The sequence below is a fragment of the Aphis gossypii genome, chromosome 2, assembly GCF_020184175.1.
Source record: "Aphis gossypii isolate Hap1 chromosome 2, ASM2018417v2, whole genome shotgun sequence".
Classification (NCBI taxonomy): domain Eukaryota; kingdom Metazoa; phylum Arthropoda; class Insecta; order Hemiptera; family Aphididae; genus Aphis; species Aphis gossypii.
In genome coordinates, this window is record NC_065531.1 from 33,520,770 (window position 1) to 33,538,663 (window position 17,894).

Consider the following 17,894-nt stretch of genomic DNA (forward strand, 5'->3'; position numbering starts at 1 on the left):
TTAAAAAAAAAAATAGTGATTTAATTGATACCTATCCAGGTACGTTGTTCGCATCTTTATTTAGTCAATATCATAGTATAATATATTTTCAACTTTTAGAAACAAAATTAGAGGTTATAAAATCAAATCATTCGGTATGCGTGCTCGTGTGTTTTTTTCTACTTCTCTACCGTTGACGTTGATCGTCATAATAATGTTTTCGCATTCACTTATGCTTGTTTTTGTTAGAGTATTTACAAAACAGACTCTGTTAAAATTTAATTTAACTCGTTCTAAACAAAAAAATAAGCGAGAGATAACTGTTAGTATTTATATGGCTGTTTTTCTTACATGGTACAAATTTAAGTGATTTTAAAATGCTTGTTTAAAGTTTTTTGTTATTTCTAAAGTATTACTACGAGATGAGAAAAAAATAAAATAATATTATTTATAAAATTGTAATCATTAAAAATGATATATTAAAACCTGACTGGTATATTTGAGCTCTTGAGAAAGAACTCCGGGGTAAATATAAAATAGGATACTTGTACACTCTACAACGATAAAAATCCATCGTTGCCCGTAGCAGATGTCAACCAGTCTATGGTTGAAATATATACAGATTATTTACATAGACAAATAATATAATATTATAATTTATTATGTGATTGTTATCATTGGATACGAAATGGCTGTATAACGAGCGTAGACATATAAAACAACATGGCTGTGGTAACGAGATATCACAGATATAAATTGTACGTACATACATATTTCATTATTATTGGCTCCCTTTAGGCTGATATTTTTGTTTTTATTATAACATATTTAACTGAAAAGTGTGATGTATATGCAATAACTTTGTATATTTCAATCATGGGCCAGTTGGTGGAGTGGAAAACAACATTTTACAACTACGCAAACCAGAAAATAGTATAAGTATTAATCATTTTACAATTTTTAACAACTTTACTTTATACAGTGAAAACCGTTTAAAATTAAACTTCCTCTGTGTGTATAGTGGAGTTAACACAATTTTACCACAAAATATATTGGAAAACTTTATCGGCTTGTAACTTTTTATTTTTTTTATAGGTAACACTATTCAATGTTTATTTTTTTTTATAAATCAATGAAAAACAAAGAACAGCAAATGTTTAGAAATGAATAACTTATACTGCATTTGTAGTATCCTAAAAATAAAAATGCATCGGCTATAAATGATCTTATTATTTATGTATTTTGGAATTTTTTGTAATTTCATTATAAAAAATGCAGAGCCTGAAAAGTTGAATCTCATTAAACAATTTTCATAATATTATATTAATAATTACTGTATTTTTGCTAATATGGTGTGGAATGAAAATCTGTTTGACGTGGTAAAATAAAATAATTAATATATATATTTTATATTTATAACGTATAACATACCATACATATTTCTGATAAAGAAAGGTTTTTGCACATTTTTTTATGTTCTTAAAATACAGGATTCTTGTTAGTGACTATGATACCATAGGCTATTTTGCTTCTTTATTTTGGTATTTATATTAATACAGCTAGTGGACGCTTATACGAGTAACACTCACGGTTATAAGGTTCAGTCAAAATACATTATAAAAATGTTGGTTATAAGACTCAAATTTTGTAAAAAAAGAAAAGAATGGTAAAAAATAAAAATGTTTGGTTAAAATTTAGAAATAATTAAAAAAAATTAAAAAAATATATAATTAGTTATATATTTTTGTTGATTATTGCTGATTTGATTTAAACTTACTTTATATTGTTTGTGTGTACAACAAATTTTATCTCATTTCACGTTTATCGCAATATTATCTTAGTATCTAATTTAATTTATTTACTAATAAGTATTATGCAATATGTATTAAAATAAATTAAAGTAAAAGCAAAATATGCAATAGAATAAAATTCATAAATAATTAAAAATCATGTTTTTTTCTCACTTCACCTATACAATTTATTCAGTGTTATAGACTCACTCTGTGTTGGTGTCAAAGTGAGTTTTATAAGCGGTTTCTACTATACTAATTTAATTTAATTAAACTACAAATTAATGTAATTTATTTGTATACCTAACTGAATACTACGTATATTAAATAATAGTTAAATATATGAGTAATATATTATAGTAACGTTACTGAACAATATAAAAATATAATTTTTGGGTGAACATGATATGTAGCACAACTTATTAGATTTGTTTTGATAATAATAAATAATAATTATGACATGGAATTTATTATTGATTTATTATTTATTATTTTAAATTGTTACATTTTGTACATTATTTATCTTTATTTTGATTTTATTATTTTATTTTATTTTGTATATTTGTCTTATTTTTTTTTTTTTATTGGTACACTAAGAGAAATAAAAAATAACACGTATCTACTCAGTGTATTTGACGGGATGATTAATTGTGCAGTTGTGCTGTTGTGCTGTATCGTTAGGTACGTCACTCATAACAATTATTATGCCAATTTTTACATTTTTATAATACATTTATCCTTATAATACTCTATTTTTATGTCTCAAATAAAAAAAATTTTAATTTTCCAGAGTCAAATATGTTTTAAATTATTTAGTATAGATTATTTATTGATTTAATTATTAACTGTTTGTTATTAATACAACATTTACAATTTTACAATACATGTGTAAGAAACACCACATAATATAATCAAATACCTACTGTATTATAATAAGTCATAATAATATGAAATGTTATGATGGTTATTTTAAATAAGTATTTATTTTTCTTGGAAACGTTATAAAAAGCTTGTGACCTAATTTTATTTATAATTTAAGTGTTATATAGGTAATTACGGTAAAGTAAATTGGTATACGAAGCACGATCACTGTTAAGGTTTATTTTTTTTACAAAATTGTAGGCATTTTAATGATAATTGTACCTACGTATTTTTTAATATTTATGTATTTTAATCCTTTCACTTAACAAAACTAATTTTGATCAAGATAGGCCGGTCACATGCTGCGACATAATAATTATTGTTGAATTCATTATACATGTTACCTATACAATTTTCGTTATTTGTTAAAACTTGACATAAATTAAAATATTTTGACCCATTTCAGTATATGTATATATGTACATACATATTACATATTATATATCTTATACAGTTAATTTGTGAGTACCTATGGTTAGCAAAGTCATGATAAACATAGGTATCTACGCAATATAAACAATTAAAAAATAAAGTAATAGTATTTTTCTGATTGATCCATAACATTTGGTGATTTTAATTTCCACTATTTTAAAACTTACCATTTACAAAATAGTAGTAACCTTACAAAACAAATTAAGCAAGATTAAATTTTTTTAAGCAGTTACTTAGTAATGTGTAAAATACTGAAGTAAAATATCGGATAATATATATATATATATTTATTTATTTATTACATATTTTTACACGAATCTATTCTGATACAAATATTTTATGGCATAAAAAGATAATGTAATGAGTAAAATAATAGAATTACTTTAGTTTTATAATTTTAATTCAAATTTGAATAAAATAATGTAAATGCAAATTTTTAATTTATAATATAGTATTAAAATCAATGTTTTTTTTTTGTTTATTAATTTTTGATAAGATTTTGATTTTGTTTTTTTTTTCTTATGCTATTAGGTTTATAATATTATTATATATGGAGTATAAACGCAACTATTTACTTTTCGCTCTGATTCTAAAACACTTTTAGATTTTTTGTCACTTTGTTAAGTTCCTTTCACACAACACGGTTTTGTACTTATGTACCACAGTAGGTAGGTGGTACCGATATTTTTTCACACTCATTCTTTGTCTTATATGTTATATTTGAATACAAATAATAAAATAAAAATAAATAGATAGGAATGATTTTATAAGAAGCCCAAGCATATAAAAGGAGTCAATTTAGGAAGTCGATGATAAGTAAATGGAATGACAGAGTGTACAGAATATTATATATTGTTCGCAGATAGCTAATGTCTACTGTGGTTTTCGTTTCTGACGTGTGACATGTGTTAATCAGTGAAATATACACAAAATATAGTGCGTTTACAATGACACTTTTGGAGGTCAATGATACTTCCATATGTTGAATATTTTACTTTATTATTTTATTATAAACAGAGTGCGTAAAAGTATTACCAAAAATCTGAAGCATTTGGAAATATGAACTTAAGTATATTTAAAAATTTCAAATAACTACATAATTTAAGGGTGAAGGTGATTTGATGAAACACTCTATAAAATAAATAGATATAATATATTTTAATATTTAATTTATTAATTAATATCCAGTGTTATTATTTGTGATATAATAACCATTAACGTAAAGTTACGATTTTGGTAATCACTACAATTTATGTAGTGATCCTCCATATTGAATGACTATCTTAACTACGTTTGCATCAATTTTTAGGTATTACTATGATTATATTACTCTAAATTATTCATTTATAATGTATGATATTAAAATATAATTTATGTCACAGTTTTAGGTGTCTTAATCAAATGTCATTTAAGAAAATAATAAATATTGATGATGCTATTATTTATATTAATTATTTATACTACTTATTTATATTATTATAATTTATACTTATTAAAAAAAAAAACCTAACCTAACTTGAGAGTATTGACAAATTGCCTCTCTAATCCAGGTCATATATGAGTTATATATTTTATAATTTGTTTTAATATATGAAACAAACATTTTTATAATAAAAAATATTTAAAAATTATCACATTTTTCTTTATTTTTAACTTGTAAACATTTTAATTTAATCTATTGTCTTAATATTCTAAGACTATTTACTTATTCATTTATCGACGAGCCTATTATAATAGATATTTAGAAAACTGGCACTCCAACTATTTAAATTAGTTAAGCTATATACCTATGTTAGTATATTAAGAAATTACTTACTAAGTTAAAATGTATTAATAATTGAGTATCTAAGGAATTATTGGTAGGCATGATAACGAATATTGAAAATAAATGTTAATCCTTAATAATTAATAAACACATTATTCATAATATTCGTATAAAATTCAATGTTGTTTTAAATTTATTCATTTTAACTCAATTATTTACTTCCTATAATATTAATAAAAATTTAAATTATAAAGAGTGATTAGAGAAAATAACATTTTAGGATTAAGTGTTTGTTTAATTAATTATATATTTCTTGTATTTATCGATTTCTTTTACAATATAATTAATAAACAGTATAAAGAAAACGTAAAATAAAAAATAGGAAATTAATAGGTAATCATTCTGATTTATAGTAGGTGTCATTTTTATGACTAAGTTACTTTAATATTTATGTGTTAAATTTGAATTCATTGATAAATCATTGAGTATGAAAAACGATTTTTAACGAAGACGGTCAGACTATATGACAACAAATATTTTACTATACATTTATAATTCCACTGTTAAAGTAATTTTTTTACTATTGAAAATACGATAAGTTAAATAAATCAAATAAATTATTTCAAATTTCAGCTTACAAAAATATATTCTGATTATATTCATTCAATAGTTTTTATTTTAGATTCTGAGCGGAGTGATAAATTTATTGATTTTACAAAGACTTATATTTTTTTAGTCTTTGTACACAATAAATAGTTGGATATTTTTAAACTTTGTAGGTGGTTTAGAATAGAAAATTGGATTTAGTTTGTACTTAAAACTTGTCAAAATTAAAAATGTCAAAAACTTTTTATTATAATTGAAAACAAAAAAAAAAAAAAAATTAAGGAAAACGAGGATTTTTACAATAATCTAATATTATCATGAAGATAATTATGTTTAAACAATGGGTACATTAAAAATGTTGTAGATATTATTAATTATACGCAATGAAATTTAAAAAATATGTAGATTTATTTTAAGGTATTACTTATATTAATTATACTATGAACTTATTAACACTGTGTTAACGATAAGGTGGTATTGATTTATAAGTTAATAACAATAATATAATAATAATATGGTATATGTATATTATTTTATTTATTTTATGTACATCAAAAAAAAAAAAACATTCAATGTTATATTTAGTGTTATAGGCTGACAAAACCTTACCGCTTAGAATCGTTTTTCGTATGATATATCATTGAATTCAAATTTAACTCAATTTAACACACCTATAGTCTAGTAAGCCACTCGACACTTACTTGATACCTTTCTTGTACACAGAGCAGTATCCAATCGCCTATATTTTTAAATTAATATGTGGAAACTTTATAATATTATATTGTATCATAGTTAAAAACAAGTAAAAAATGTAAAATACCTCTTTTTACCTAATAATAGGACCAAAAGAGTAAACATTTTTGAAAATCATTTAATGTCCAGTAAAATATGTTAATATTAGACAATTTGTTAAAAACGTTAAGTTTCTATATTTATTTACTTTTGAGTTTACCAAAAACAAAATTGATTATTTCCTTTTTTCTTTAATTTTTTTTTTTTTTTTTGATCCCAAAAGTGCCAACTACATCCAATCCTCAACCAGAAACCGCACTTAACGTTGAAAATTCAAGTATTTTCACTGTTACAAAAATAAATGACAGACGCTAAAAAAAAATACACACACATACTTCTTTTTAAAATAAATACATTCATCTCTACATTTAAAATGTAATACAAAATTAAATAAATAAACAATACAAAATGTTCCATATCTTATATATTTTGGAAATAATATAATCTTAGTTGTGTTTTTATTTGTTTAGTTCAACTGATATCAAAGAGGTTTGAGAAATGTGTTTGCTATCTGGTGCTGTTATATCAGTAAATACAATTAAAGTTGTTTTCTATTATAAAGTAAGACTTAGCTTTATGTCAATACTATTGGCGACACCTGTTTCGTATTTTATGGAAGTCATACCAAAAATTCATTGATTCGGAAACATTATCACAATAAGAACTTTTAGAAATAGAAAAATAATTGATTTTCATTTACACCAAATAGAAAAAATATTTTTTTCAAGGCAATTTAAACTTCTACAGAAATAATGTTATTTGGTAAAATGCCAAATAGTAATACGTTATTGATATATTTTGTAGATTTCGAAATGCTTGATTTAATATATTACATTATCTATATTACTAATTTAATTTATAATATGAATTAGTAAAATATTAACACAAATTTATAAAAACGGAAACAAACTCAAATTTTGACGTGGTGTTATATACGAAAATTATATCAGATGTGATATAGTGAAGAATATTTGTCACATGTATCTAATTAGTTTTTATGTTTATTATTATTTAATAAAAATTATGGGTAGTTTACCTACGACTATTAAAGTTTATAAAATTCTCAACTTATTGGTCATAACATCTCAAAAAAATCATCTTTACTAATATAATATTAATTACTAGGTCTAAGATTTTTATGCATTTGTAATTGTATAGTAGGTACCATAAATATAAATAATATCTACATAAATTATTTTAGTATTTTTTTTTTTTTTTTTCATAACAAAAATGAAGAAATATTGTTTTAGAGATATTTTAGATCAGTCACCAATGAATTTTATTTTTTTGGAACAAAAAAAAAAAAATTAAATTTTCTTCATTCATTGTACTATATCATGTACAACCTACGTATAATAATTAATAATAATAATAATGTGGTCAATGTTTAGTTTTGATTAAAGTGGACTTAGTAATGTTTTGTTTATTTAAAAGCAATCATAATATTCTTTTTTATTCAATGAAATAAATATAATTAGATATATCATTAATAGATAATAGTTGTTATTTAGATAAATAGCTATACAACAGTTTTATAATGAATTTACTTCAATAGTAATGAATTTAATTAACTAATGTTTAAATTTATATAAAAAAAAAAAAAAATAAAAAAAATCGTTATTCTTCATTTAATTAGTCAACGTCATTAAAATCTGAACTTAAAATGTCTATAAAAATAATTGTACTTATATTATATTTTTTAGAATTTTAAGTTTCAGTAATAATTATATATAAGGGTTCTTGTATTAAGTGTTTAATGCATTGTTATAAATATTGAATATTTTATAAATTTTAATATACCTATACAATGATTTAAATTTTTTTGCAATTTGACGAATCTTATCAAAAATATCATGAACAAGGTAATCCAAAATATGAATTTAAAATTCCTATAAAAACAAATTTTACAGTTATTTTACGTATAGTATCAAAATTGTCGTAAGTAAACGTTAATGATGACTAAACATAACGTAGGTAATCGAGCTGCTAAAATCAAATCTACCGTATAATTATCGATTGAGTATTGAGCCACATTTTCAAACCGTTCGGAATCAGGTACACGCTATTCATTTTTGCAACTACAACAATAGCTGTAGTTATTCGACGTCAAGAATCCGATTTAAAGAGCCCTACTTTTTGTTGTGAATCGTTTTCGTTGTCAGCCCATAAATATAACCTCTGTCAATAGAAATAAATAAACCCTTACAGAATACCGTTTTACGGTATTTTACATCCTATTAACCTCTTCCACCATTTCTCAACCCTTTAACCATACAGAATATATTTTGATAGTATCAAATTGGTTGAATAATTTAAATCTTAAACTCCTAATTGTGTATGTTAACATAGTTGAAATATTGCAGAAGACAATCACCATCATAATTTTCGAGATAAATAAATTACAATATTAAATGAATAGTTATCCCTTATGTTATCGCGTGTTTTCATTTATTAAAAATAATTTAAATATTAATTGTTATATTCATAGTATATTGTAATTATATTCACATTTTACTGTATCTAAACATCGTCAAAGTATTTCGTTATTACAAAAAGCATATAAAAAAATATGTAAATTAAGTAATCAGAATATTTTTCATTATATAATTTACCCCATGTCATTATGTAGAATGTATAACAATCAATTATCTGAAATGAACGTCGGTTTAATGTTTCGTTTATGTAATATAAGTATTTTATTAAATTTTTGATGAGTTTAATAATAACCGGATTTATTTTTAATATTCATTTATTAGGTAGGTGCTATAGTATCTAAAAAATTGTTAATAAATATTTCTGAAATCATTTCAAATTTTGAAATGTTCTATTAATTATATCTATTTTTTTTTAATTTATAATATTTAATATACAGTATATGATGATACGATATTATATATCGTATTATATTATGATATTTGATACATATTGAACTCAAAGGCTTCTACACTCGCATGCGTTTTCTCTGTTCACACACGCATGACATAGTTAAAACTGTTCTGTGTGGAATCAATTGATTCCTTCGATATAAGTCATAACAGCTTAGAATTTGGCAAAATTAAAATCACATTGGGAAGAAATTTATTTGTGTTATAGCGTTTTAATTCTTTTCATAACATAAATACAATAAATAAAAGTTATTGGTATGATAAATTAAGGTTTTTTTTTCATTTAATTATTAAAAATAAATGGTTAGTATCATCAAAAAAATTAAAACTCTACGACACAGATGAAATTCTTTTTGATACTCGATTTATATTTTTAGTAATTTTGATATTAATACCGAGGGAGTAAATTCATCCCGCGTAAAACAGTTTTTAACTATGCTAGAAAAGACACATGCCAGTGTGGCGTTCTCTTAAATATCAGTCATAAATTTACATATTTTAAACGCGATTGTATTTTCAAAACATTTCCAATATTAAATCAATACCTACTTAACTATTTGTTTTAATATGCTATTTCATAGTATTTATTGTTTATTTATTTATACAGGCAGTTAACATTGTAAATATATTAAATATATTATGGTCATGAAATCGATACATATAAATACAAAAGCCAAATAAAATTCACTCACTGATCGCTATTTCTCAAAAACTATATATTGTACAAGCTTGTAATTTTGAATAGTTGTTAATCAAATACTCAAAATGTGCATAAAGGATGAAAAAAAAATATTGCGTTTAAACAGAAAAATAAATAATAATAATTCCAGTGGCGTAACCAGAAAAATATTTATTTTTTTTTGGAGGATATGAGTTTAAATTTTCTTTAAACCATAATTAAGCTAGTCATAGTTATGCCATAGGAAGTATTATAATCGTCAATTTTAATATATATAATATTATGTGAATTAGTGCTTAATCGTTATATCTAATACAATATTATTATAAGTAGGTACGTGCCTTATTAAAATTAATAAGTGATTAATTAAACATAATTTGTTTTTCGTGTTATAAGAAATTTACATTTTGAAAAATTCCCATATCTGAACAAAAAATACAAGAGATATATTTTTCTGTTATACACTATTCACCCGCACTTGATTTCTCTTTGCTTTATTCATACATAGGATATCCGGCAGAGTTAATGTGTCCAGATACAACGTTAACAGCGAATGGAACATAGTACAATGATGTACTGTAGTGTTATCAAGATGTATGCATAATAGAAAAAACGAGTCTTTGTGCTTATTTGAGATGTATATGAAATTCAAAACTAACTAACAATTATAATTTAAAACGCATTTAACATATGTTTAAAGAAATAGATGAAATAGCTTTAATATAAAATATCATATTATTTTATTTATGTATAATAATTGTATAAAATATATTTATTACTTACTGAATTTTAAAAAGTTATAATTAAAAAAATACTCGTCAGTTATTGTTTGATTTGTTGTATGATACATTTTTTACTATAATCCTAAATAATTATGAAAATTTAAAACAGAACAACATAGTAAAAATAAATATTCGAGTTTGAGTGGAGTGATGAATGTACTGATTTTATCACAATGTGTTTGCGTATTATTTTTGCCTGTGATTACACTTTTTAGGTGAGTGAAAATAATTTGATTTTCAACTTGTAGGTGGTGATTGGTTAAAACTAAAGAATCTATTTGGAACTTTGGTGGATCAAAAGTAGAAATTTAAAATGCTCAAAAAATATTTTTATTATCAGTTTCTATACAAGGTATATTTTTTTGACTTCGGCACCCACAGCAAATTCATAAAATATGTTATAGCAACCAAAAAATCATCAGTATCTTCAAATAAAGACAAAAACAACAATATATGTATTTATATGATACATATGTGTATATATATAATATACTATTATTTTTATTATCATTATTATTTATATCTACCTTGAATGGGTTTGAAAAAAAAAATCTACAGGTACTTTAATATTATTTTATTTGAAAAAGTCGTACTATTCTTGGTAAACTTATTAAAGCAGCAGCGTATAATGTTAAAGAATAAATAAAAAATATCTTTTAAAAAAACAATGTTTTAATTTTATTTTACTTAAAGAACAATAAATTACACTCTATGGATAAATTTAGAAACAACAAATCATGATTATACAGGGTGATTTACCAAAAATATTCACCCCTTTTTTTTATTTAATAATACATTTAATCAAATTCTTGATATTTTTTATACTACATAAAAAGAGTCCTGTGGTGATAAAACTTGTGTTTTTCAAATAAGAACCAACCTTTATTTACTGTCTTACTGCAAATTATTTGGTAGATAATTAAAAAACAAGATAAAAAGTTATATACCTAATTCAAATTGAAATGTTCTTATTAAAGATAGAGATTTTTAAAAATGTTTTTAAAAAATAATTATATGGTATAATAGTTATGAATATAGACCATTTAAAAACAAAATTGTTTATAGATTACATTTATTACTAACATTTTCACCTTAAGTGCTCATATTTTCAAACTCAGTATCATTGACATATTATCTTTAGTACGCAAAGCTAAACAACTTAAAAAAATTATTTGTTTTAATTTTAATTTTTATTTATACGTCAACATTTTCAGAAAAATATTGTGCTAAATAATTTACAGCAGAAAAAAAGGGGTCTTCTTTGATAAACAGAAGTTTATATCTTAATAGGACATTCTATAAGTAGTATAAACAAATCTCAAGAATTTTAATAAATGGTCTCAAAGTAGATAACCATAATTGAAAATTTTAAAAATCAAAGTTTGAATATTTGCATTGTTGAAGAAATAAGAGTGAGTATACTGAGCAGTAAGCATGCATGGTGAATTACCCTGTATAATATATGATTATGTATACAATAAAATATAAATGAACAACGATAGAACAATCCAGTCCAATCTCAACGTATTTATTATGAATAAAATATTAGTATGATAAATAAAAATAATATGAATATTATTTAAACCTTATTTTATTTTACAATAAGATTTTATAAGTATTATATATTTATATATACATAAGTTGTATTTAATGGTATGTAAAACGCTTCCAAGCTTCAATCAGAGTTTAGAGGTATATAATAAGTTGCAGGCGATTTATTATTCTGGATATGACATACTATGTGCATGCTTTGTATAAATATAATTGATTTTCATCTATATTATTTAATGTATTAATATGCCCTACATTACAAAACCATTAAACGTAAAGACTTAGGTAGTACATTATTTATTTATTAATCAATATCGTATTACCTATACAGTATACATTACTGATAGCACTGTACACGACGAACCTTATCATTATAAAACTGTATATTATTATTATTATTATTTTTTTTTTTGATAATGTAAAATAAGTAATGTTCTTTCTTTTATTATTTAGAAAAGAAAAAACAATAACATACTGCTAGTCTACACTTAAACATATGTACAATACGGTTAGGTTAGGTAAATAGAAATAAAAATGTTTATAAATTGACAATATTTTTGTAGTGAAAAGATCACCACCTTTGTTAAGCTCTAGTGGCTGTTTTACAATGTTATTATTCAACACGATTAAATAACAAAATGTTTTCTATTTGTATTATCCTAACCAAACATCTAAAGTATTGTATTTTAATTCATCCGCAATGATTGTTCAGTTGATTAATTATCATGGGATTTATGATGTAAACTTATTAAACTTTTCCATTAGTTAAAAACTAAATTATTTGTGGAAATGCTTTTGTGATTAGACACTCAGATTCACATCATTGTCTAATTGTCTAATATAACACATTAAATAGTTTAATCTACAGTCTATAATACATCTAGGATTTGTGAAGTTGTAACAATCAGCTGTTCTTTAAATTTCTATTGCAAAACCGCTCAAATAATAATCTTGCAGAACTATCTTTAACAAGTTTTGGTAATATTAAATTAATTTATCTAATTAGATTAATAATATTTTTTTTAAACCTACTCATATACCGATAAAATTTTACACTACAATATGATGAATACTTGCTTGTGTACTAATCGTAAACTTTTTAAATTATGTTAAGCTAGTATTTAAGTATATATGCTGTTAAGTTAAATTAAAGAGTTTTAAAACTAAAATATAAAAAAAGTATATCTTAATTAATTAAAAATAAATAGATATAAATAAAATTAAATAATTGATTTTTTTTAACAAAAATATCTAAATAATGAATTACTTTTATATATTTTTCAGGCAATGGTTTTCTGGTGTTATTGGAATAATTTCGGAATTCAGTATCTAATATTTGCAATAACATCAATCAAAATGGTATTGGGTAAGTATTTTATGGATTTATTATTATTATAATTTATATTTTAAACGAATTAAATACCTTGAAAATATTTTCATGCACAGTATTAAAATTTCTAAACAACAATTTTTATCGTTTGAATAAATATTTTTAACCATACATCGCAAAAATAAGAATAATTTTTTAGTAGCTATTTTGGGTAAGTATTGAGCCGAATAGTAACTCAGTTAATTTGTGTGACTAAAATTTTACAATTGTTTTTGTTTTCATTGTTAATATTATAACAATTTCACAAAACTAATATAATTATTTTTACAAAAACACTACATTAATCATAATATGTTAAGTACGCTTTTATTCAAGTGTATAATGTTAAATATTTAAATTTATTACCAATAGTTATCATCTGTTAACTTTTTTTTGTTGCATTTTTTCTATCTGGTCATTTTTTTTACCCAGTTTCAATTTTTGTACTTCTTTAGACTATATTACACATATTTAAGACAAATTAATTTTAGTATCTGTAGTGTTTTTTTTTTTATAGATTTTTATACAATATACATATATGGGATTTCGTGGAAAAATTACTTTTAAGCAGGAATTATGAAAAACGCAAAATATTTTTCCTGATTTAAAGAATTATTTACAATATTATTGATATTTATTTTGATCTACAGCTTTTTAGTTGCAATATAAATTTTATATGAAACTTATATTGTGTGAATATTCACATTTTATGAATTAGTTTTTCCATTATTATATTATAAAAAGTACTGGATAATTTCTGATTTCTAAAAACACTCCCACGAAATGGAAGATCGAAGCATATTTTCAGCTATAAAGATTTCTTCAAACACAAAGTAAATTAAAAAAATATATATATTTACACACATCTTTATAAAACCATTACGCTTCATCGCTCTTTTAGAATTCAATATTTAATTTTTTCTTCTGATAATTTTAAAGTATATATTATAACAAAATTGATTTCTTTTTTACTTGGAGTATTTTTTTAATGTTTTTATTGATTTATATTTTATATTTTTAAGTTCAAAAACAAGCTATTACTAATAATCTGATTGTTTTTCTATTTTTTCCTTTATAAATTCGTTAGTTCATATAATAATTACAACATTTAAAGAGAATGTTTGAATATTAATACATTTTACTTTAATTTATTATAATCGTTCGACACTATTGCTTTGTAAATAAATTAACAGTAATCATCATAAAATAAAAAAAAATTAATTATCAAAAACTGTAATTTTCTATTGCTAGATCATAAGGAATAATTTATATTATAAATAATTATGGTAGGTATTACATATTCATACAAGTTAAATTGTTTCTGTAATATAATATAACGAAATGTATCTACATACGTATATTTTTTTATTGATAAATGGTTATTGGTTTTAAATAGTTAGGTACCTAAGTTTCCAATTGCCTAAAGTATACATTTTACGTTACCTAATTATTGGGTGAAAATTAAAAAAAGAAATAAGGTATTTGTATGTTTATATTATTTTTACATTTAAATATTAATATATTTGTTCTTTTTGTTGCATTTTGTGTATATATAATAATTATTTATGTATGTATTTTTTTTTTGTATAATAAATTACTTGGTGTTGAGTGTACGCATATTTTTCTGTCTAAATAGAAAATTATAAATAATAAAAATGGACAGATACATATGTATATTGGGGATAAAATACACTCTAAATTCAACAAACGTATGATATAATATAATACACACATATTGTGCATATTAATGACATGTTCACTAAACAATTTTAATTAACAAAGCAAATCTAAAAAATGGTTTTTTAGCGTATGGTCAATAAAAATTTCAAAAATAAATATATAATGTATATAGAACAATTCAAATATAATTATCTATAAATCAAAAATAACATTACCATATTATATACTTAAATATTACATATATTTTTAGTTTACATGATGTTAAAATAAATTTAAACTCCAATGTTTTTTGTATTTTAATCCCGAGCAGAGCGATGAATGTACTAGTTTCATACATTCATATGTATGTTTTTTTTGTGTGTGTGAGTGTTATTACCTTTTGGTTCATTAAAATTGTTTCATTATTCAACTTTTAGAGTGATTTTTAGGTCAAAATTAAAACATTTTTAATTTTTTCGCATAATTCTTTTTTGAATATTGATTTTGTTTTTTGTTGTGTTTTCAAAATATTATTCAAATTGTGAATAGATGTAAATTATTTTAAACCTATTTAAAACTTAATAAAATTTTTAACCAAAACAACTTTTTTTTAAAGTTTTAACAATATTAGATATTATTCAAATGTATAATAACAATTTATCACTAAACGATTTTCATTATTTTTTTTTGTTATTCAAAAAATAATAGTTGTATAAATTTGAAACTTTCCACTTTCACTTATAAATTATAATTAACACGTATACGCTATGACATTTTTTTGTCAAATAAATAGACAAACTAAATGTTGTGTTAATAACAAATATATAAAACTATGGAAATATATATATATTTTTTAATGTGTTGGTATTCTTAGGCTTGGCCAACTAAGAATTTTTTTTTATTTTATTCGTTACAATGATTTATTATTTAATTGAAATTTACCTATTTCAATTCTGTACTCAATTATAAGGTACTCTTGTCACCTACTTTACAGCAGAGATTGTTCTTCATTGTTATTATTTTTTCAATTTTAATAATTAAATATTATGTAATTTAATTTTGGTTACACTATAATACAATAGTGTAATACTATTATTAGTCAATAAAAATACAATCTTACAAAGCTTTATACGATTTTTTAGCAATATAAATTTGAATATTTCTTATGAAAGTTTTTATTGCATCTTAAGTATTTACTAAGTGCATTGACTTTTAACTAATTATTTAAAAATAAATTGCAAATCAACGTAAAATAAGTCATGAGATATTTTTCTTGTTGAAGTTTAATAATATTATGTGAAAAGTATTTTTTCTAATATAAAAATAATAATCAAATTATTGTATAACACTTAATTATATTTTAAAATATAACAGAAAAATAAATATTAATTTTTGCTTATCAAATTATCTACCTATCTAATATTCATAACATGTTATTAATAGTTATTAAGTACCTATATATTGCAGAACTTTTTTATATTTAATTAGTTAGTTATACATGTATTATAGGTATATTATTAATCTCATATTTTTCAAAATGTTTTTAAACATTTAAAATTTAAATTATATCTTTGTGATAATTCTATAATGACATGAATCGTTTTTAAAGTATATTTTATCGTTATAATGTAATGTACATATATTATTATTGTAGTAAATATATATATATATATTTAGACCAATAAACCATGTATTTGAAACCTTAATTAAATAAAAAATGTATATTTATATATTATCAGGTACATTTACCATCTTATATTTATTCTGTATTATCATAGAGTCACAAACCATATTATAGGTATCACTATATTTTATTACTTTTTCAAATGTATAATAACAGCCTTGTGGCCAGCTGCATATATGTATGCCAAAGCAGTCTCGTTTCATTCCTTGATCTGTGTGTTAGTACTAGATTATAGGTAAAGTAAAATATATTATATTAACATGTTGTTTCAATATAGGTACGTTAAATTGTATAGGTATTCAGTTTAACTAAGTGTCTTGTCTAATATCATTAACATCAAAACCCTCTCGTTTTCCCACGTTTGGTATTAATCTAATACCGATTACGGTACATACCAGAGATAGACAACGTTGTATAGTTATTACCACGTAACATTTCAATTACTTGAATTAGATTCATTAAATCAGTATTCTTTTTTAATTTGTATTTACGCAGTTTTTAATATTACCTATCACTTTTTTGATGAATGGCGTACGTTCTGCAATAATTATAAATTATTATTTTACTTTAACTAGCACACATTTATAGTCCTGCAAATAAAATAATTAAAGACACATGGTAAATACGTTATTGTAGTTGTTGTTTTTCGTTTAATATTACAATCATTAATATAGTGTTTATTGTTTTACATATTTATTAAAATATGTAAAAATTATTTAATTCGAGGTAGTGGTTCTCAATCATTTCCAATTTCGGTATATACATTTTAGGATCGATAGATCAATATTGGGCTCTATATATTTTACAATATCTAAGAAAAACGTATTATTTAGTTATAATAATATAATAAATTAACGCATTAACCAATTTTTAGCGAGTATTAATACATATTATATATATATAAAAAAAAAAAATAATTTGCTTTCTTCACATTCAACAAATTACTTTTTGTTTTGATCGTCAATTATTTAAAATTAAAGTTATGCCAGGTACATTATTA

General features: G+C 22.2%; 1 protein-coding gene across 2 annotated transcripts in view; it reads left to right on the forward strand.

Moving 5' to 3' along the window:
• The window catches only part of LOC114129912 (limbic system-associated membrane protein-like), a 188,243-nt gene that overhangs the window by 48,468 nt on the left and 121,881 nt on the right, over positions 1-17,894 (forward strand). For both annotated transcript variants that reach the window (XM_050201169.1, XM_050201170.1), the window contains exon 3: positions 13,467-13,548. In XM_050201169.1, the coding sequence (XP_050057126.1) occupies positions 13,467-13,548 (82 nt within the window). The remainder of the gene's footprint in view (positions 1-13,466; positions 13,549-17,894) is intronic.